The sequence below is a fragment of the Haemaphysalis longicornis genome, unplaced genomic scaffold (genome assembly GCF_048455015.1).
Source record: "Haemaphysalis longicornis isolate Haplotype H1 unplaced genomic scaffold, Haemaphysalis longicornis Haplotype H1 scaffold_1, whole genome shotgun sequence".
Taxonomy (NCBI): domain Eukaryota; kingdom Metazoa; phylum Arthropoda; class Arachnida; order Ixodida; family Ixodidae; genus Haemaphysalis; species Haemaphysalis longicornis.
The window spans coordinates 362,751,885-362,772,352 of NW_027526203.1; the positions used below are offsets into that span (position 1 = coordinate 362,751,885).

A 20,468-nucleotide genomic window follows, 5' to 3' on the forward strand; every position below is an offset into this window, starting at 1 on the left:
TTGCGTTCCAACTTGGCAGGCTGTTTACCACCATTTTACAGGTACTTGTGGCTGCAAGAAAACACAGAGTCACTGATTCAAAAGTTAGTGCATATTATTACTACCAGCTTTTCTCTATCTAAAATTTTCTTCTGCAACGCGGTAACAGCCTCGGCGGCTGCAAGAATAACCAAATGGTTGAAGGTTTGCTACGAATTAAGACGCTTGCCACCTAACAGCTCTTGAACAGAGGCTTTGTAGCTGCCTGAAGGCTCCTTCGATGGCCTCCCTTACGTTGCAGCTGTGAAAGGCATATTCGACAACTGCTGCGCAGTATTTCGAGTTCCCAGTCGCTCCGCCTTTGTCACTGCAGTATTCTCCCTTTGTATACAGATCAGTCATCTTGCCTTACCTGTAACGATGAAACCATACCTTGTGTCATGTCCATGTCATCATAGGGTACGTTCAACTTCGCCTGCGCATGTAAATTGTAATAAGCTAATACGCGACCACACGCGAGGGTCTGGTCCGTCTGGCGTGGCACGTAAGCCACGGCGTACACCTGTTGTTCCGTAAATTTGAAATCGGATAAGTGCATAGACTCCTTCTAGGCCTCGAACACCTAAGTCTCCATAATGCGTTCGGGCGTAAGCAGCCGCTATCGGCACATAGCCGTGGCTATAGTTAAATTACAGGTATTTCAACGACAATACGTGTAGTGCACATGGAAGAGTCGAGATAAATTTACGACCGCCCTAGGTTTCCCGTTTAACGCGAAGGCGCCTCAACGCCATGAACGCGATTTAATTATGTGTCACTAGTATTTTTCTTCAGCTGTTAAAGTCTAAAGGCGTTGGTTAATGAGTTACGCCTCAACACGTTCTGAAGAATGGGCATAGAAAACGATAGCGGTAAAATATAGCGCAAACATTAAAAAAAGTAACCGTAGCATGTCCCCAGGTCACGTAGTGCTGTTTTATACTAAGCTCACACTTACTGATACATAATACTCGGGAAAAAATTAACAGACCCACAGAAAAAAATGCGCGCCAATCCACCCTGTGACGGTAACGTTGGAAAGCGAAGCTGTAAACGACACCCACAACGATTACCCATGAGACGTGGCTCTACAAAGACTGAAACCAGAGACAAGTGAAATGCACTTAACCGCTACTTATTACGTCGAAGAGATATTTTTTGCCAAGGTCAAATCATTGCATTAGCCACGAATGGTGGTTGGTTGAGTTTTATTGGTGAAGCACATGGCTGGAAACTTTTTTTATAAACTTAAAGGAAGCTCAAACCCGGTGTTAGACGATCTCACTTCTCTTCCGTCTCTGCCACCGCCAACGGAGGCGACGACATCGGCGGCAGAGATGGAGAAGTGCGATGCCATGCGTTGGTGTGGTGCGCACAGTGGTGCGAGAGGTCGCGTGACGCTATTACGTGGCATTCAGCGAGAACGCAGGGGGTAAACCCGCAGATGTAATCGGTGAGTGCACTGTCGACCTCCCCCGCCACGCGTGAGGACGCAGCTCAACCTGTAAGTAACGGAAGCGACGGAGCATACGAAGTGCTAAAACTCTCTAATATTGCAACGTGCAAAATGCAAACAGGAATAGCCTCCACAGGGCGAGCGCAAAAACAGCACTTGCATTCACCAAGAAAGCTTTATTCTCTCGTTCTTACATCATGCTCCTTGTCTGTGCATCTGCGTGATGAAGCAGACCCTCTCCCCCCTACCACTCATTTATTCTTGAGTGGACCACGCGGTGGCGTCAAGGACCGCCCGGACTTGAGACCACAGTACTGGTACTTTTCCTTCTTGTCATAGGGTTTCATGACCTTGAAGCTGCATAGAAGCGTCTCGTCCACGGACATTAAGCCCCGGCGTTGTCGAATTGGCCGAACTAGTTGGGTGTCGAGAAGAGCGTCACGAGCTCGTGCTTGCCAAAGAACTCGTAACCGCCCTCCACTACCTGGTGGGCTCTGGAGATGAGGTTGCGGTCATTCTTCTTGAGGAACTTGAAGACTGCATAGGGACCAAAGGGGAAGTACACGCCACGGTCATTCTCTCCCCAGCCGTGGATGTCCTTGTCCGGATCCACCCAGAGAAGATCACACGCGAGGCCTGTGTCGGGGACGTCTGTCAGGGGACGTCATGATGCTTCTCATCTGATATTGCCGCGAACTAGGCATTGGGTTTCTTTGTTTGTGTTTTGTTTTTACTGCCCGGCAGCGCCCGGCTGTGTTATCTGTGTCTTAAGCGGAGCGCGTGTTCCATTCTTTATTTTTAAGCCGCAGGGTTTATCTCATTCTGATACGGAGAGCGTTTCGCACTAACGTCACTAGCCTCGAATAATTTTCTGTCATCTACAATGTTCTAGATGTAAATCGACGGTTCGAGAAACACTCGCGTCGAAAGATAAAAGCTTGCAGAGCAGACGCCACGGCATTCCAAATCGCCGACGCTCGCTAACGCACGTCACTTCCTTGACTGCTGCTTCGCCACCTGTGCACTTTTAAGTGCGAATGCACTTTATAAGCGACCCCAAACCATCCACCGCCGCCGGCGGCGGCGGCGTTCGCAGTGCTCCTCTATATTTAAAAAAGAAACAGCATCCGGCGCCAGGTTTCGATCCGAGGACTTTGCGGCCGCAGCGCGACGCTCTACCGACCAAGCCACGGACGCGACGCTGATATCAGTGTTAGTGACGCGCCTTATATCTTTAACGCATTCAAACTACGTCGTCAGCGGCGTGCGTTGGCGACTCAGCGGCGTTATAGCGGCTTGATAACTGCGTGGTGTACACGTGATACTACAAACCCGATGGAAGAGATGGAAGAGAAGGCGGCGAGGCGGTGGGCTGCGGGGGCCGAGCGCAAGCGCCGCAAGCGGGCCGACAACCGTGCATTCGCACTTTCACATTCTCCCCCTCGGGGAAATGCGGGGGAATTTTTTTTTAGTTGTTAGGGGAGCACAAGTTCGCTCCAATAAACTTGTTTTTCCTTGTAAACGACTGTGTCATCTTTGGCTTCATGACAACATTTATTAACTGCACTTCCTGTACGCACCAAGCGCCACCTTCTGGTCTACTTCGAACACTTGTATTGTTTTAGCAACTGCCAAAACAGCCCTGCTGTTCGGCCTCTGTAGCCAAAGGGTTGACTCGCAGGTTTTGACGCGAATGCCCAGGTTTGAGCTCCAGCAGCGGAAAAATCTTTGCAAGACCCGTGATTTTTATTGGAAAATGTTCTTTTGGTTCAGTTCTACGCATTATTTTCGTAAGTAAGGATGGTTCGGTATTTTATAGCTCGGTTTAGGAGCAGGTGCACCATATCAACCCGTCTAATTAGCTTTCTGCATCGCACTGGGAGTTCCTGGCTTGAACCAATCTCGGGATGGAATATCACTCGCAGGTAAGTGCTATTCTGTAGGTACGTAACGCTGTGCTAGGCTTCAGAGCACGCACACAGGAGTCAGAGTACGCGCACAAATTTTTGTGGTTGATCCTCCTAGTGCCTGCGATCGAAACGATTGATTAATGTATTCATATTTATTTATTTATTTATTTATTTATTTATTTATTTATTTATTGAACTGGCTGACTCAGTGAATTACTGAATTGATCAATTGATTGAACTGATTGACTGACGAAATGATCCGCCGTTTTATAAAGCGTTGGCCAATCGTGACACCATACACAGTCATCCACACCTCTTTACTGACCCTACCTGTTCAGCCTGCGGGGCACTCGACACTCACTACCATTTTCTCTGCGAATGCCCCGCAGACCCGTACCCCCCCCCCTCCCCCCCATTCCTTCCCCTCACAACTGGGAGCAAATGTTGCGTGACCCGGGGGAGTCAGGCCAAGTCCTGACCACCTCCCGGGCCCTGGCGGTCGCGGCGGCCCTGTGGGCCTCCTCCACCCCCAATACCTGATCCCGATGGCCGAAAAAAACGTATTCCTTTCTTCCTTTCTTCTAAGTGTGTGCCACTCTCGGCGCGCTTCATTCGATTGCAGAAGACTACGCTTGTGTGGCTTCCGATGTGGGCGTGAAAGCGCCATCACTATAATTTTCCTTTTGTGTCTTCCCCTTCTGGTCGCATTTCTTATGGCATAGCTTTGGCCGATCACCCTGGCTATGCTATAGGTTTAGGATAAATGTGTGGCAACCGTTACCACCCTCGGCACAGGGCTGGAAAAATATGATATTTAGAGCCAATGACATCAGCTGCTAATGATAGTTTAGCGTTACCCGAAAATACCGGGGACACTGGCAACGAATGACATTTGGGGAACACATTCACGTCAGCTTCCAAACCGAATGCACAGCCTCGTCAGCAGAGGCGCGTCATTGCGCAAGTATAACCATAAACCGAAAAGCACTCCCCCTAAAAACTGTCGTATGCTGTTGAATGGAGACTAACGCAAACCAAGGCAGACAACACGTTCGCAAAGCTCTGCGATGTCCGCTACCGATTCGTTACTTGTTTCAGCATGCGATGTAGAACAGCGATATTTCCTGTGCGCACACAAGTAGGCGCTACGAACGCAGGTGCTGCCTCCCTGATGGGAACATTTAGGCAGATAGGAACTTATCATTTCTGAGCTGAAAGCAAGGTGGACGCCCACATGCGTAAAAAAAAGCCGTTTTCAGAATATTTTATTTCAGAATAATGGACAGACAGCGATAACAACAAATACTTAGCACTTCAGTACCGTAAAACACACAAGCGACATCACTTGCGCACGCGCGAACTGCCTCACATTCCTACAGTATGATTGTTGTCCAGAATAATTCTGTACAAATAATGCTTCCGCTAAAACAGAGAGGGAAAACAAAACACGTAGGAAAAGATAGCCGGTCACATTTGCACCGGCATGCAGTAAACGCGTATAGTAATTTCGTTCCCAGTCGAAAAACACAACAAAAAAATACGACAGAATGATCCTGTGAGGGAATGGGACATCCTGTAGTCTGTAGTAAACCCTATCCTGTAGTCTGTAGTAAATCCTGTCCTGTAGTCTGTAGTAAATCTTGTCCTGTATTCTGTAGTAAATCCTGTCCTGTAGTCTGTAGTTAATCCTGTCCTGTAGTCTGTCGTAAATCCTGTCCTGTAGTCTGTAGTAAATCCTGCCCTGTAGTCTGTAGTAAATCCTGCCATGTCTGTTTTCGTAGTAAATCCTGTCATGTCTCCACTTTCAACTTGTTTGGCATAAGAAATTTACTTCCCGTGATGTTTTTTCTATTAAGTACATGAAGTATGCAGGATTTCAATAAAATTTCATTGCAATTTCAATTTCAAAATTTCAATAACAATTTCAATAAAAATATGACCAACAAACATAAGCATTTGGGGTCATTCTTGCCTTTCTGGTACAAGCTTGAAATTGTTTTCAGTGAATAACTGATTTCAGAAAGCTGTACCAAAAAGCATTTAAGCAATGCAACTAGTGATACATTCATGCATGCAATACAAAAGTTTGATGTTACGCAGACTGCAAATGCCTGATCACAGTCCGAAAAAAAAGCAGTTTGTGGTGCTTATCTATTTTATTTTCCTCTTTTTACAACACTGTTCCTGGGCACTACCGTGGCTTCACTTTTTGTCATGGAGAGGCTTTTACTGCCCTCATATGTTGCTGTTACACCAAACAAATAATTTTTATTTCATTGCCAAATATAAAAACAAAATATGGTGCGTTATTTGTATGCTCCATGATCGTGCTGACTTGGAAACGGTCAGAACTATAATTTCTTTTAGTACAAAACAGCTTTCATCCGCACGTCATGCGAAACTGCGCCTGCTGCAAATTCACGGGAACCTGGACGCTGGTACACGCCGGTCGCGGAAACTCGTGGATCCAGCAGCCGCTGGAACGTAACGCTGGAACACGCCCGGCCTTTTTTTCTTTAATAGCCGTGTAATTGCAAACCCGCGTAGCTGTTAACAAGAAATACAGAAGTCATTCCTTCAGGGAAACCTCAGTAGCGCTACAAAATTTAGCCAGAGTCATTTGGGCACTTTTCAGCTGATTTGGCCGTGCTTCGGAAGCAGGGCCAAATCGCGTCCCATCATCGCGTTCCGTCAATGACGCTCAACCTGTTCATAAAAGCAAATTTATTCTATAGAAAAAAAATATTAAACAATCATCGACAACAACCGTTCGAAAATTCGTTCCTTATATTAGTTAGGGCCATTAAAACACAAGCGAACAAATATTTTTTTTACACTGCAAAACGTGAGAGAACGTGAGAAAATAAAAATGGAAAGTCAATCTTTAGCTGGAATGCTTGCCTTTGTGAACCTTGTTTCGTTGCATTCGCACAGCAAGGCGTGGAAGGGTATCCTGTGGCGAAAAGCGCACGTCTCTGTGGTGCTGCACTATCTTGAAGAGTATGCACGCACGATACCTGCCGAAGTCACGCAGGGATCGTGGCAAGTTCAGTCGATTGTCGAAGCACATCGCACGCATTCCAAATCACGCTGCCTGCGAGATTCGTCGCATTCACTCGCATTAAAGTGCCAATTATCCCAAGCACCCCGGTTAGTCGCCGCTGGAGGAGTCCTCACATCGAGATGCTTGAAATCCGGACCACTGATCTTGCTTTTACCACAGCTTCCGAAGCTTCAAATGTTGCTGCTGACACTCCGCGGAGACATAAGATGCACGTTTTTACAAAAAAGTTAAGCCTAACTTCAACTAAGCAAAGCGCCGATGTGAAATGTGAACGAGCCACTGGGCAACTCAGCCACCGCAAATTTTGACCGGGAGACGAAAAGCAGGAGGGAACAAAGGAAGGGTAAGGAGGGAACCGGCCGATCACGAGAAGTTGTTTCGCGACCCCTCCTGACCCCTCTCGATTCTTCGTATTGTGGTCTCCCCGTCCCTCGAGTTCTGCCGCGCCGCGACATGCCTGCAGTGGTGACGATGCTTCCCCGAACTTCTTCCGAAGGGCCGGGCTAGAGGGAAGGCGCGCGTTTTTTTTCTTTCTACATTTATTTTTTTTAACACATCTCGGTAATGCAGCGAGTTCACTGGCGCCGTTTCATTTTTTTTTTCTTTTTTCACACAGGTAGCGGCAACTGGTTCGCTGTTTTTAAAATCTTATTTTAACTATTTCGGCTTGATTGGACACATGTTTCGCGTTAAAATAAAAAAAATTCTCGCAAAAAAAAAAAAAAAATAAGACAACAGCACGCAGATTGAAACAATGGGGCTCTCAAAGACACCCAGAAATACATGTCAGAATGTGCACTGCAATTATTACACCACGTCTTCAAAAAGCACATCTTGCTTGTTTTTTATGCGTCCGTTTTGCCGAGGAGCTACCCTTGTTTCCTGATTCTTTTATCAAACATTGTCCACAGTACAATATATGCAATTGCAATTCACTCAAAGAACCCAAGGAATTTCCGAAGCTCTCTATGTATCCATTTTTTTTTTATTTTGGGGCTACGCTTAGATGCTCCAACATTAGTGTGATTTGTGCTAAGTTGTGTTGTTAATTGCAAATTTGTAGCGAAGGTTTTTTCTAACACGGCCGGAATGCTAATGGCCGCAATGCAACAAACGTTCATTACAACAGACGCTTGCAATGCAATTGAACGAGATGACCGTCACTCGCACGCAGCATTGTTTCCGTGCAGCGCACGCTAAAAAAGTGGGATTTTGCGGCACCGCACGGGCCGCAAACACCAAGTTTCGGAGCATCTGCGTCGATCGCGGCGCGCGGCATTCCCGTGTCCAGCCAAGCAGCGGCACCATACCATCCCGTACTATCCCGTTCGTGCTATCCCCTTCGCATTGGCTGAAGCCCTGTCCCCAAAGGCAATGTCCCCATGTTATTCGATGCTCTCCAGCAACCTCCCCGCGTTGCTGTCGTTCAGCGCGGCGTTTTCCTGTGTATTCCGTTCTTTCCGGGCTATTCCATCGCTCTCCTAATGCCGGAAAACGCGGGGTTTTCCGACAGGGTAAGCAAGAGATTTTGTAGCAATACTGAACGGTCTGTCATGTGACACTTTCGCAATGGATCTAACATTCTCTTTCACACTATAAAAAATCTGCAGGGACTACAAAATGATCTGTCGCATGGTAGATAATAATGGTAATTACGGAATGCTGAATGTAGTGGCTGAAGGACAGTCTGTGGGCCAACAGAAGTTTGTGTTGTGCCTACAGGGTGTTGCACAATAACTGTAGTACAACAGAAATGTATCATGCGACAGAAATTTTGTAGTTCTATTACAAAGGTTTGTGTAGTGGGGAGTGCAGAATGTCGGTCGCATGATAGATATGTCTGTTGTACTACATACATTTCTGTCGTACGACAGACATTCTGTCATCATTCTGCAGAAATTCCTGTCTCCCAACAGACCATCCTGCATTCCCAACAGAAATTCCTGTTGTGCGACAGAAATGCCTGTCGTACGGCAGATTTTCTGTAGTTGTACTACAGAAATTTCTGTCGCACGACAGGCCACCCTGTAGTCCCAACAGAAATTCCTGTCGTGCGACAGAAATGCCTGTCGTACGACAGATTTTCTGTAGTTGTACTACAGAACTTCCTGTCGCACGACAGACCATCCTGTAGTCCCAACAGAAATCCCTGTCGTGCGACAGAAATTTCTGTTGTGCGACAGAAATTCCTGTTGTGTTTTTCGACTGGGTTAGGAACCCCATTCGTTCCTCTGGCACGGCTGGGTACCAAAGGAAACCGGAAATCGAAGAGTCGAATAACGTTTGACTGGATACATCAAGGCTTTCTTAAAAGCTAGCCCGATTCAGTCACCTAAAATTGCAAAATAGCTTCTATTTGCGTAAAATTAGCACACGAAAAATAAAAATGGCGGGGGCATTCTACAAGCACACAGGAAGCTGAAATAGTTAACAGCATTAGAACACGGTTCACATGCTTGTGGCAGCATCAAAGTTATTAACATTTTTGATCTCAACCATAGGTTTTGCGCATGACTTCCGTTTGAGCTTAATTAAAAAAGCGATCAATATGGCTCGGAGCTGGAATCTCTGTCCTTGGGGCGCTCACGGAAGCCCTCGCTGGACTGCTGTTACGCCCACGGCGACGAGGCGTGAACAGTACTCGCTGTGCCCAAACCCCGACCTCAGAGCGGGGCAGCTGCGGGACTCACATGTGTTGTCTCGGTTACAATCATGTGCGTTTTGGATTCGGCGTTTACCAAAGTGTGTTCATTCAGTGTAGATATGCATGCTTCAAAACAGGACAAAAAATGCACCTCCCATACGTTCAGATCATCCGAGAGCGTTGAGAGTTTTCTTTTTTAAAGCAAGCGAATGTTTCTCTGCCAAAGCGCAGTGGCAGATTTCCCGAAATGGTGAACGAATTTTCCCCTCTACTTGTAGCGATCAAGCGGTGGCGGCTATCGCATTCACGTTGGCGGACTCCAGGAACGAGGCCTCTCTGACATCGAGAGACTTAAAGCCGTCCACGTCGCTCAGTTCCTTGGAGCTGAACTTGGCAATGATGGCTTTGGGCCCAGCGGTCTTCGGAGTCAGGTAGAAGGAAACCTTCGCCTCTCCACCGGCGGGAACTTTCCTGCGAAGAAGAGCAGTACTCGGCGTCAGGAAGGCGCTGGATGCAGACGGGCCCCTCCCCGTTCCCGGCATCGGAACTCGTCCCAATACACTCACTGCTTGACTGGTAGCCTCAGAGGCACCGCAAGGCCGGGTCCTTCAATGACGAACACTCCCTTGGTCAGCGGTTTCGGCAACGGGTTCCTAAATCCAGCCTTGACGTGCAGTTGCTTCCCCACAAGTGCATCGCTGTCGGTCTGCGGTTGAGTGAAAAGCAGGTGTGCAGTGTCATTCAGTGTCCTAGTTTATTAGAAGTATTAGTGGCCTTTCATAAAAATGCGTTTTAAGGGATCCTTCGACTTTTCCATTTCGCCGCCGCCAAAGGCCCCTAGCCGAAACCGCGAGCTGGCATGAGCTTGAGTCAGTGTGCACACGCCAAGTACTGGTTTCCCGTAAGCATTCAAGAAGAATTTCTGGTCAGATTGAATAGCGATTTTTATCAACTAAACTGGAACTGTGTTAATCAAAGCAGTTGATCGCATTTCTTGAGCAAATGCTATTTGCCGTACTGATCAATTGATCAATTAAACTTGCCACCATGCATTCCAATCGAAACCAGTGACCTCTAAGGGCGCACAGTTATTTATTTTCATTGCAGTTCAGAACTCGTTTTGAGATCGTTCGTGATCGTTCCCCAGCTAATTTATTAGAAAGTTTTGTTCGAACACGCAAAGCGCCTGCGACACCTTTTAAGAGCCGATGTGGGAGAGGATTCATTAGGATCGTATAGTGTGAGCTTTGAGCGTTCATTCAATGCAATTCAATTAAACGCAGTTTTTTGTTTAGAATAAACATTGCGGCATCTAATCAGAATGTCGCTCTGACTGACCACATAAACAACTTGTTCTGGGAAATAAATTAAGAGTGTCCAGATGGCAAGGTCCAGATTACAACTATTTTGAGGCTGCTCCGTGAGCTCAACGTAATAGTACCTGTGATTGCGGACATAAATAGTGAGATATATTTTTATCGAGTGGAGCAAAACAGCTCACTAGCTGCACGCCCAAGAATGCGGACGGAAATGCACTTTCGACGAAAAGGCAGCGAAACCATAGCGGGCGCCATATCTCTCATTTTGCTTAAAAACTATTTTGTATGGCAGCCGATTTCCATTAACTGTTGTCAGAAGACTTAGTAATGATAATGTAAAACACGCCGCTCTTGTTATTTTGCTTTAAAAGTAGCATACACATTTCAAAATTACGGGGAGGGGGGGGGGGGCGGATAAGGACGGTACACGACAATTTTCGAAATTTATAAAAAAAAAATGTCTTGAATAAATAAATCCACTAACTATGTGCATTTCATTCCTACAAATTTCGAGTAATAATCGAGTGATTGAGCCCCTTCGTATGTGCTTCGGAAACGGTCTCTTTTTTCCGCTGTTAAATTTTTACATGTATACGCACCGCCAAAAAATTTAGAGTCTTTCTACTACTGGGAAGATGGAGGTCCAGCGAAGCTGTATTGGTGGTTAACTATATCGGCTAATTCTCATATTTGTTTCGGGATACTGTTTCGAAAAAGGAAGAGTTACAGCCGCTTTCTGTAACCATACTCCCTCCGTAGAAGGCCATGTGCTGCCAGCAGAGAGGAAATATGTAACGTTTCCTACTTCACTGTGGACTAACTATTCATGACAAGTAAATGAAACTCGGCGCAATGATAGATGATAGAGTCGTCTTAGCGGCCAGTCCTCACACACTTTGTTGCGGAATAGTTTTGACAAAAACGAGAATTACAGCTGTTTTCTGCAGCCATACTCCTCCCATAGATGCCATGTATTGTTGTTTAAAACGTCAGTGTGAACGATTTAATCCTGACAAGTAAATAAAACTTATAATAATGATAGACTCGTCTTAGAGGCCCATTTTCATGTTTTCTTTCGTGGAGGGGGGGGGGGGGGGAGTTTTCATAAAACAAGGGTTTCAGCCGTTTTCTACTGTGATGATGATGATGATGATGATGATGATGATGGTTCCTATTGGTTTCCCCTTTGAAGCGGGGTGATGACATGTCATCTTACCAAAAAGGACTAATATAACCATGTTTTACACCCTTGGTTTAATACTAGCGCTGCTTAGGGCAGGCACTGAAGCTTATTAGGTTAGGCCCGAAATACTTTCTTTTCCCTGTTACAGGTGGTAACTGTCCTAGGCAATATTCCCCTCTCTGCTTTTCGTCCACCAGCATTCTAATCTTCTTTTCGTCCCCTCGACAGCCTTGAAGTTAACTTCCTCTCTGATACCCTTAAATCCTAGGGCTTCTGAAAGCCCAATATTCCCTTCATGTAGATTTGGATGGATACCCTCACATTCTAACACTATGTGCCGCATAGTTTCTGTTTCTTTTCCGCAGACCACACATACCCCATCATTTTGTGAATACTTCCTCACAAAACTCTTAGTTCGCAGGCAACCTGCTCTAGCCTCAAAAAGCCTTTCTGTGCTCTCGTGATAAAGTTGGCTTTGCCGCGAGGCGTTATCGCCCGCGTCGTTTTTAGTGACGGAGAACAAAAATGCACAAAACATAGCCATACGCACCTTCGCTGTAGAACGCAATGCCCAAAATAGCAGCGGGCTTGATGAGCGTGTACAGTATTAGAATTTTCTGATATTGGCCCCTGAGTATAATTATTGACTTCACAACGCCCAAACATCGCTCCCGTAAGTTGGGACGGGTCGAGAAGTGCGACATTGCAGTCGCTTTCTGCGATAACGAGCCGTGAAGCGAGCGCACATGCAGCCTACCGCAGTCCGACGCCCACTGACCTCGATTTTGACGTCGGGCATGCGCACTCGGAAGTCGTCCTGGGCGAAGAAGTCAAACTTGGACTCCTTGATGGTGGCCATGGTAGCAATGTTGAAAATGGCCTGGTCCAGCAGCAGCTTTTCGTAGTCCTGGTAGGTCACTTCCAGGCCGACCTCCTCCCCTGAACACAGTGAAAGTCGGTCGTAATACCGCACACTCGGTACGGACCGGAATAACCATGCATGTACCAGCGCTTAGCAGCTCGCGATCACGGTTACTTAAACGCGGGCGGCTGGCTTAGTGCCCCCCTCCGAACAGGCTCTTCGCGCACTCTCTCGCTGCGGCTGACAAACCTGGAATACTTCATGGCGAAAATCAACGTTCAAGGTTCGGCCATTACTGAGCGCCTGGGGGGCACACGTCGCCGTGGGAAGGTACCCCTGCCAGTATCCCGTTACGAATAGGCGGCCGGTATCCGTTCACCTCTGCAAAGGTTCTCAGGGGAGTTTAAACGGATGAGAGCTGCAGCAAGGTGAGCACGAAAGATGCTTCTTTATTACCGCCAGGAACGAAGCCCTGTTCGGTAACTGGTCACCTATAGGTCACGAAACAGAGATTCTAGAGGGTGGAACGGGGGAGGTGTCTTACAACGGTCCGTGCCCTGCCTGACGTTGTAGTACTTTAGGCGTTGCCCACACACGGCGTCACGGTAGTTTTGGTATCGTTCGATAGTTGAAAAAAGGAGATAGCACCCCTTCCTGATTCAAGAACATTCCAGAATGTCACTAGATCCTCAGCCATACGGAGGGTTGACAGTTATGATGAAACAGGAACAAGACATCAGAGCAACAGTTTTCAGGTTATGCGATGCTCATACTCCATTCGTGAGGCACCGATTTTTTATAGCATGCGTAAATAGAAACGCCACAGGCGTACGCACTTCGTTTAGACTGCAAAGTTCAAGATTCCAACGTGCGCAATTTATGCATAAATCGTGGGTCGCCAGCTTTCATCACTGTTAATAATACCACCATTACAACACAGGCAAGACCGATGAGCTTTCGGCTTTCAAAACACGTTCAAAAGACTTTTCGAGCGCTGACTTCGACGACGGCTGCGCTATTACGTACGCGACTTCGCCGGGTGCTTGGTTGTTTGCCACGAGATTTTTGAAATTTTACAGCGCTCCCTAGCACACTGTTCCTCGTTTCATCGAGTTTCATCAGTGCGTGGTGGTGAACAGTGCATATTCACCCGGCAGCTTAGCTGGCAATCTGATCGGCATTCCGTAAAACAGTGGCGAACGCAACAGTAACCGTGAACAAAGGTGCCGTCTTAACGGCCGTAACGCGTAGTGTATAGCGGTTAGTTAAGTTCGATGGAACGAATTTACTGCTATACGCTTAAAGACCTCAGTCTGAACATAGCATTGCGTGTTCTAACTTTGTTGTTACATAACTTTAAACATTATCTATTATCTATCTATCTAAAAATCCGGGTATTGAGTCATCTTTATAGAAGGCAGAAGATCTTACTCGAGTTGGGCTTGATGGTGACGTCGAATTGGTCGGTCTTGACGAGTTTACGATTGTTTCCCGTGTAGTGGGTGGTCTCGACACGCATGATCACGTGCGCATGGTACTCCTTGGTCGGATTCTTGTTCCTGGCACTCAGCTTGACCTGCGCGCAGCGTACACATACTTCATACTATCTAATACACAAGATATTGCTTTGTATGACGAATGCATGAGGACAACTTGTGCCGTATGTGCAATGCACGGCGAAAACAAAATGCGGTAGCACTGTAGATGTGGTTGCATGATGTACAGTGGTGATCGCGCTAAGGGTGAACACGGGAGCGCGTGGCCTCCGGTATTATCAGAGCAGCCTACCGTGCCCAACGCGAACCATCACGCATGCGCTGTGCGTGCCGAGCGAGACTGCTTTCAGCGCGCGCACAGCGTCATCAGAGCGTCTGCGCGTTGTCTGCTATGTTTATCGCGCGTGCAGCGGTGGAGCTGTCAGCCACTGTATGAATGAGTGGAAACTAGAATCCACATAAAAAATGTTTCCGTGTGAGCGGTAATTCGTTCTTTGGCTTCAATACAATGGTTTTGGCAAAGCAGCGTAACTCGCCCACTTATTTCAAACAGGCTCAATCAAAAGATCACGCAGATTTTAACAGCACTTTATTTTTGCAAGTGCTTACAAAACCCTTTAAATGCACGTAGAAGCACGCAACTCAAGGCTTTGAAGGTGGTCGCTCAAAGGTGGCGCAGGCGCTACGACCTTCATTCAATATACGGGAGAAAAGTATCATTCTTTACATTTTTATATTTGGGCGTTTTCATGCAAGGATCCAGGAATCGCGGATCAAACCAAGGTACCATTAGCAGACGAGACGGAACATAGCAGACGACGAGCAGACGCTCCGATGACGCGATGCGCGCGCTGAAAGCAAAATATAGCACGGCCCGCACAGCGCATGCGTGATGGTTCGCGCTGGGCACAGTAGGCTGCGCTGATAGTACCGGCGGCCCCGCGCTCCCGTGTTCACCATTAGCGAGATCACCACTGTACATGAGAAGTAATTAAGGACGTCATACGTAGTTTCGTCACTAGTGTTTGCCTCTAGAGACCGTAGGTGGGACCTATTGATGTGACCAAGAGCGCAAATTCAGCGAATGACGCAGCCCAACGTACGATTTCACTAAAGAAAGTGCACGTGTGCAGGGGCAAGACGCAAGGCGTGAATGGCGTTTTGCATTGCTCAGGGTCCTGAAATTGAATGCTCGGCCACGTCATTTGTCGAATTTGCACGCTAGGCCACCTTGATTGGTCATTCTGGAGCATTGTGGTGAAGACGCCCTACGTGGACTTTCTAGAGCGTACAGGGCTTCTGGACCGGGTTCCTACTGGGACATGCGAGCAATTCAAGCACTTGCCTCTTTAAGCACTCTGACTCGTACTTATCACTAACAACCAAACTTATTCCTGCATGTGCTAAATCGTTTTTGCAGGCAAGAGAGGCGCGTGCAAGGAGCCACCGTAAAGGGCGGTGTTCCATCGCATACGCGTACCGTGAACGGGGAGCCGATGACGATGTCGTCGATGAGCCCGAAATCGAAGGAGATATCTTCCAGCTCGTCGTTCAGGTAGTAGCGGGAGTAGGCGTGGTTGCACTTCCGCAGCGCCTTGAGCATCGTATCACGCTCCTCTTTGGTGTCTGCACGAGAAAAGCACGTGTCGACACTGTGCACGCGCCGACTGATGCCTCCAGATAATGAAACATTGAAAGACGCCAGACAGAGCGACACCACATCCTTGTGAGGAACAAGCAGCGACTAAATTTATTTCGATAGTGCAGCTGCCTACTCAGCCAGTTCGAGGCGGATATACCGTGTTGCCAGATGACTAGAAGAAAGAAGCCGAAGTTGGGGGTTTCTACACGAGACACTGAAGTTAGAACGTGGACCCGCAGCGTAGGGGTTCGCATTTTCAGGTCGCACGATTTCGCCACTGGCAAGCGAGATTGAACAAACCATACAAACGTCTTTTGCTTTTTCTTGGCAACATATAGTATGTTCTTGACGAAATAGGCCTTGTTTGAGCTGAGTAGTTTTGTTGGTTTCAGATTTACTGAGTGGTGTATTTGCGGCTGTACAAGTCCAATCTTCCAGGCTAAGCAGGATTCTGCTGGTCGGGCAGTACTTGGGAGTGGGACCAACGGGGGTACAAATACTGGCGATAAAACAGTGTTTTTGCCCCCTCAAGCCCTGACATTCATGTGTATTTGCTTATTGTTATTAATTACACCCGGTAAAATCACATCTGTCAATAAGCTTTCAGGAATATTAGCGACGTATACATAAAAATAAGGAGCAGCTGGATTACGCGGACAAAATCTAAAAAGACAAGCAGACGATTTCCCCAGTTCGTCAGTGAGGCCTTATAACGGAATGCCAGAGTTGCGACAGGTTGCTCTATCTTCGTTTTGACAAAGACATCCATGCTCTCATTGAAGTATTGCTGAATTGTTCCCTGTTATTGTTCACACCTTATTGACCACCATTTCATGTTTTATATGCAGTTTTCCTGGGGAAGTATTCTGGAGGCTGCATTATGCCTTGTCAAAAACGTCGAAGTTGTGTAAGCATGCTAGTTAATTCTGATTAACTTAGCCAACACACAAAACAAGATGCGCGATGCTCAGGCTCGGGAATGTTAAGTGAGTGGAACTTGTTTACTATCACACCTGGACGCCAAAAGACGGCCTTTTCGTGATTTCCCTGCGCACCGCTCTTAACAAATGCGTGAAAATTTAGTTTGGTCGCGCAGGTAGGCTCAGAAGCTGCCATTTTTATTATTTTTATCTCATCCTATAATGGCCCCACTAATGATGGGATTTCTCCGGTGAATCCGGACCTAGAAACAGCACTAACACGAGATTCGCTGAGCTAGACAATATTATGAACATGTCGAGCCAAAACTACTATTTTACAGAAATTACCCTCCACAACATTTACATTCCTTCCAACAGCCCATTTCTGATCAAAGTATGGTAGAGGTCACCTTGCATAAAGCCGCAAGTCATCCAAAATGAAGCCGTCGTTGTAGTTTCTGCTTTGAAGTGTGGCGTTGTTTCTCTAGCATTGTTCAGTGGTCGCCTATTTGAACTGTGATTTTCTTGCTGCCATTGAAAAACTATGGAAATGGGAGAAAAAGCAGCTCGCTTACGTTCGGGATGCTTGTACGAGTCGGTGATGTCTTCGCGGTCAAACCTGCCCACAGCCTTGGTGCTAATACACTGTCCGATCCTAGGAGAAACAAATTACAGCAATGGTGAGTGCTTTACTCGTCGGCTCACTCATTTTGTAAGGTGACGTAGCGTTTTCCGCGGTGTGGTAAATTTTCCTTATGGTTCACATTGTAAATAGCCAGACCGCCAGAATTTGTCATGGTCTGTACAAGTACAGTACTTCCAAAGAACCATGGGTCGTTTCATTATTCTGCGAATAATGCGTGTATTGCTTTTTATATTAGCGCACTTTCTAGATCTGTCAAAACTAAACAGTTCATCAGTTTATTATTATCAGTGCACATTTCCAAACCCCTCTCGATAGTTCACTCAACCGCAAGTTATTTTATTGAAAGAAAAAAATATTGTCAATTTTAAAAACTAAATTTATGTTCCGTAGCCAAAAAATCGTACTACGGGTCTAAATTTCTGCTAAGAGGATAATAGTTAGATAACTTCACTAGTTAAAAGCCCAGAAAGAATAAATAAAAAATCATGGTCCAGCTTCGTGGATAGGTTTTGGTAACATACTACTTTCTTTGATATCAAAAACAAAAAAACAACATCTGCAACTATTTTCCCTTATGTCGAAGCAAATGAAGTCTTGCAACTTTCGCGGACACAAAATGGGTGTGCTGCTTCTTAGAAGCGAGTCTTAGAGACGTTGAACATGCCTACATGCGGGTCTACATGTGAACATGTCTACATACGCTGAACATGTCTACAACAATAGGGGGGGGGGGGGGCAGGTGCAGAAGTGTAATCAACCTGCTATGACACTCACGGGTGTTCTCGGGGAGTGTCAACCCGCTTCAAAGGGGTATAGCTACAGATCCAATCCAATCCAATCCAATACTGTCACTTGCTTGCTGCGTTTGATTTTAGCATATTGTCGCGAAGCCCCCGTTCCGTTTGCTCTTTTCTCTTTTGTAGTATCCCTCTCCGGTCGCCTAGCCCCGTTTTTTCTAAGAAGCGCATGCGGAGTGTGTCTGCGCGCTGACCGACCAGGAGACGGGGCTGTTGAGGGGAGCGAGCCATCGTCTCAGCTTAGGTTACGGCGCCGCAGTGGCGTTCCATTCCCCCCGTGGCGTGTGCGCTGGTCGCGCTCGGACTCCGTGTCCTCAGTGTTCTTCAGACGACCTTCGTGTTTTTTCCCCTGTTTACTTTAGGGCGTTTTATTTAAACTACTTTCTTTACACCCATGGTTCTCCAAGCGTGCGTTTTCGGGTTCAGCCTTGTGCCTGTGTTTGATTTTTCCTTTTCACTTTGGCGGTAACATGGCTGATTGGTGTTTACAAGCGTCTCCCCGATTGGCTGCAGAAAGCCTTGTTCCATTAGGTCCGCATGCTCCAGGATGCACTTTTTCCCCCAATACGTCCCCCACCGGACCGCTTGAAGCGAATATAACGCGGCTCCGATGGCTATTGAGGAGCGGCAGCTGCACCAGGGGAGCCACTTGCTGCCGGTAGTCGGGGCCAGACGCCGGGAGCCCTTCGCTCGCCAACTATGTTTCGCTAAGTACTCTTGATTGCCTGTTTTCTCCTATTTTTATGTAACAGTTGTAACGTTTTGTCTCTATGTTTTAAATCTAAGTATCAGTAATTAAACCAGTTGACCTTTGAACCTCCAAAATCTTCAATTGCTTCATCGCCGGACTCATCCTTCAACAGTAGCGGTGCTGGACCAAATTACGCCGTTACAATATTTAGACGTATCTGAAGTTAAGTACGGTAACAGCGGCTCGGTCTGATTAACTTCATCGCTGATATTCGGCATTTTCTCTTGTTTGCGAAACAAAATTTCCCCCGCAAACACGGTTTTGTAAGGTGATACTTGAAGTCAAGCTGACTTAAGGTGAGCGCATTAATCATCCGCAACGGTGCTGCTGAGCACGAGAACGAGGTTTGATCTCCACCGTGGTGCCTGTTTTTCTGGTGAAGACGAAAAACGAAAACGCCTGCGTGTCGAAAGCTCGGTGTACACTAAAGGTGGCTAGGCGGCCCAGATTAATCCGTAGCCCTCCGCTACTTCGCGCCTCAGAGCCCAGGTTTTACTTCAGCGTGTCAGAATCTGAATTTGATTCAACGCCGTGCCCTGCAGAGCGTGCATTTCTCGACCCTCAATCAAAGTGTGCGCATATATTTATAAGCCCCATAAAACAGAAGGGATGGACCAACCCTGTTCAAGGCGCTTATCCGACACATGTCTCAAGCGACGCCTCTCAGTTTTCGCCCATGAACCAGGGATGCTTACTTGTCCGTGGCCTTGCGAATGAGCTTCAGCGGCTGCAAAGGGCCTTGGTAGCGCCAGTAGATCTGGTCAGCGTTCACCTCGGCGAAAATGAATGTGCCGTCGTAGGGCTTCAATATCTCGGCCCGCTTGATGGCTTTGACGCTGGCTGGTCCGCAGCGGTAGATGCCTGCAGAGACGGTGGCGCGTGAAGGCCTTCAGTTCGTCAAAAACTTTAGCGTTCTGCTGCGAGCAAGGATATGCCTGGGCTACAATGCCTACCTACTACGTGGATTTACAACAGGCCTGAGACCAGTCTCCATAACATAAAAGGAATGGAAACTGTGACACCATTTATGTTGCGATGAGAATCGATTTCTGTTACCAATAAAGAATTATTTTCTTCGCGAGTTTTTTAACAGTGGAGTTGTTTAAGCTTGAGCTTAATCCGGTGGCGTTGGCCCGCCCCCCTTCGCCCTTGCCCACCGAAAAAATGGCTGCGGCGTAGATCAGCTAACCTCAGATACGCAAAGCAAAAGCTTGCCCTAGTCTGGGTGAGTGTTGGTTTCGCTTGGTTAACCTTTGATGTAGCTGTATTGCCGACCACGGCTCAAAGCTGTTCGGTCCCGTGCAACGCTCACAAAGAGGCCCGGCCTCACTTTCATTGTCGGTGACCGCAGCGTTCCTCTTTCACTGCGAACGCGGCGCAACACGAGTCACGTAGCCCGAGACGACCCAACGGCGCATGCGTGGGACGCTGCGAGGGTGGCCGCCTGCTGATCAGCTGATCGGCCGCAACCACCGTGGCCGTGCCACTCGTGGTTGAGCAGAACGACTGAAAACGGTGCCTTGTGCGCAGCGCCGAAAGCAGACCCGGCGAATCACGCGATGCGCTTCGAGAGGTGTGTCGCGGGGGGCGTGTCTCCGGTCAAAAGACGAACTTGCACATCCGCGGCGAAACCGCTGGACGAAAGTAGCAAAGCTTTGCTTTAAAATACCAAGAAAATAAAAAGTCCGTTGTTAATAAGTGCACTGCCAACCACAAGTACAAGTATGTTGCGTGTGCTGTAGGCGTCGTATATCGAATCT

General features: G+C 47.3%; 1 protein-coding gene and 1 pseudogene across 2 annotated transcripts in view; both read right to left on the reverse strand.

Annotated features, from left to right (window-relative positions):
- Positions 1-1,653: 1,653 nt before the first annotated feature.
- LOC144160148 (serine/threonine-protein phosphatase PP1-beta catalytic subunit pseudogene) lies at positions 1,654-4,276 on the reverse strand (annotated as a pseudogene).
- Positions 4,277-4,619: 343 nt separating this feature from the next.
- The window catches only part of LOC144155019 (annulin-like), a 133,700-nt gene continuing 117,851 nt past the window's right edge, over positions 4,620-20,468 (reverse strand). For both annotated transcript variants that reach the window (XM_077686213.1, XM_077686212.1), the window contains 7 exons: positions 19,404-19,569; positions 17,090-17,169; positions 15,433-15,578; positions 13,888-14,032; positions 12,373-12,533; positions 9,659-9,798; positions 4,620-9,563 (listed from right to left, as the gene is read on the reverse strand). In XM_077686213.1, the coding sequence (XP_077542339.1) occupies positions 9,374-9,563; positions 9,659-9,798; positions 12,373-12,533; positions 13,888-14,032; positions 15,433-15,578; positions 17,090-17,169; positions 19,404-19,569 (1,028 nt within the window). In that variant the 3' untranslated portion in view covers positions 4,620-9,373. The remainder of the gene's footprint in view (positions 9,564-9,658; positions 9,799-12,372; positions 12,534-13,887; positions 14,033-15,432; positions 15,579-17,089; positions 17,170-19,403; positions 19,570-20,468) is intronic.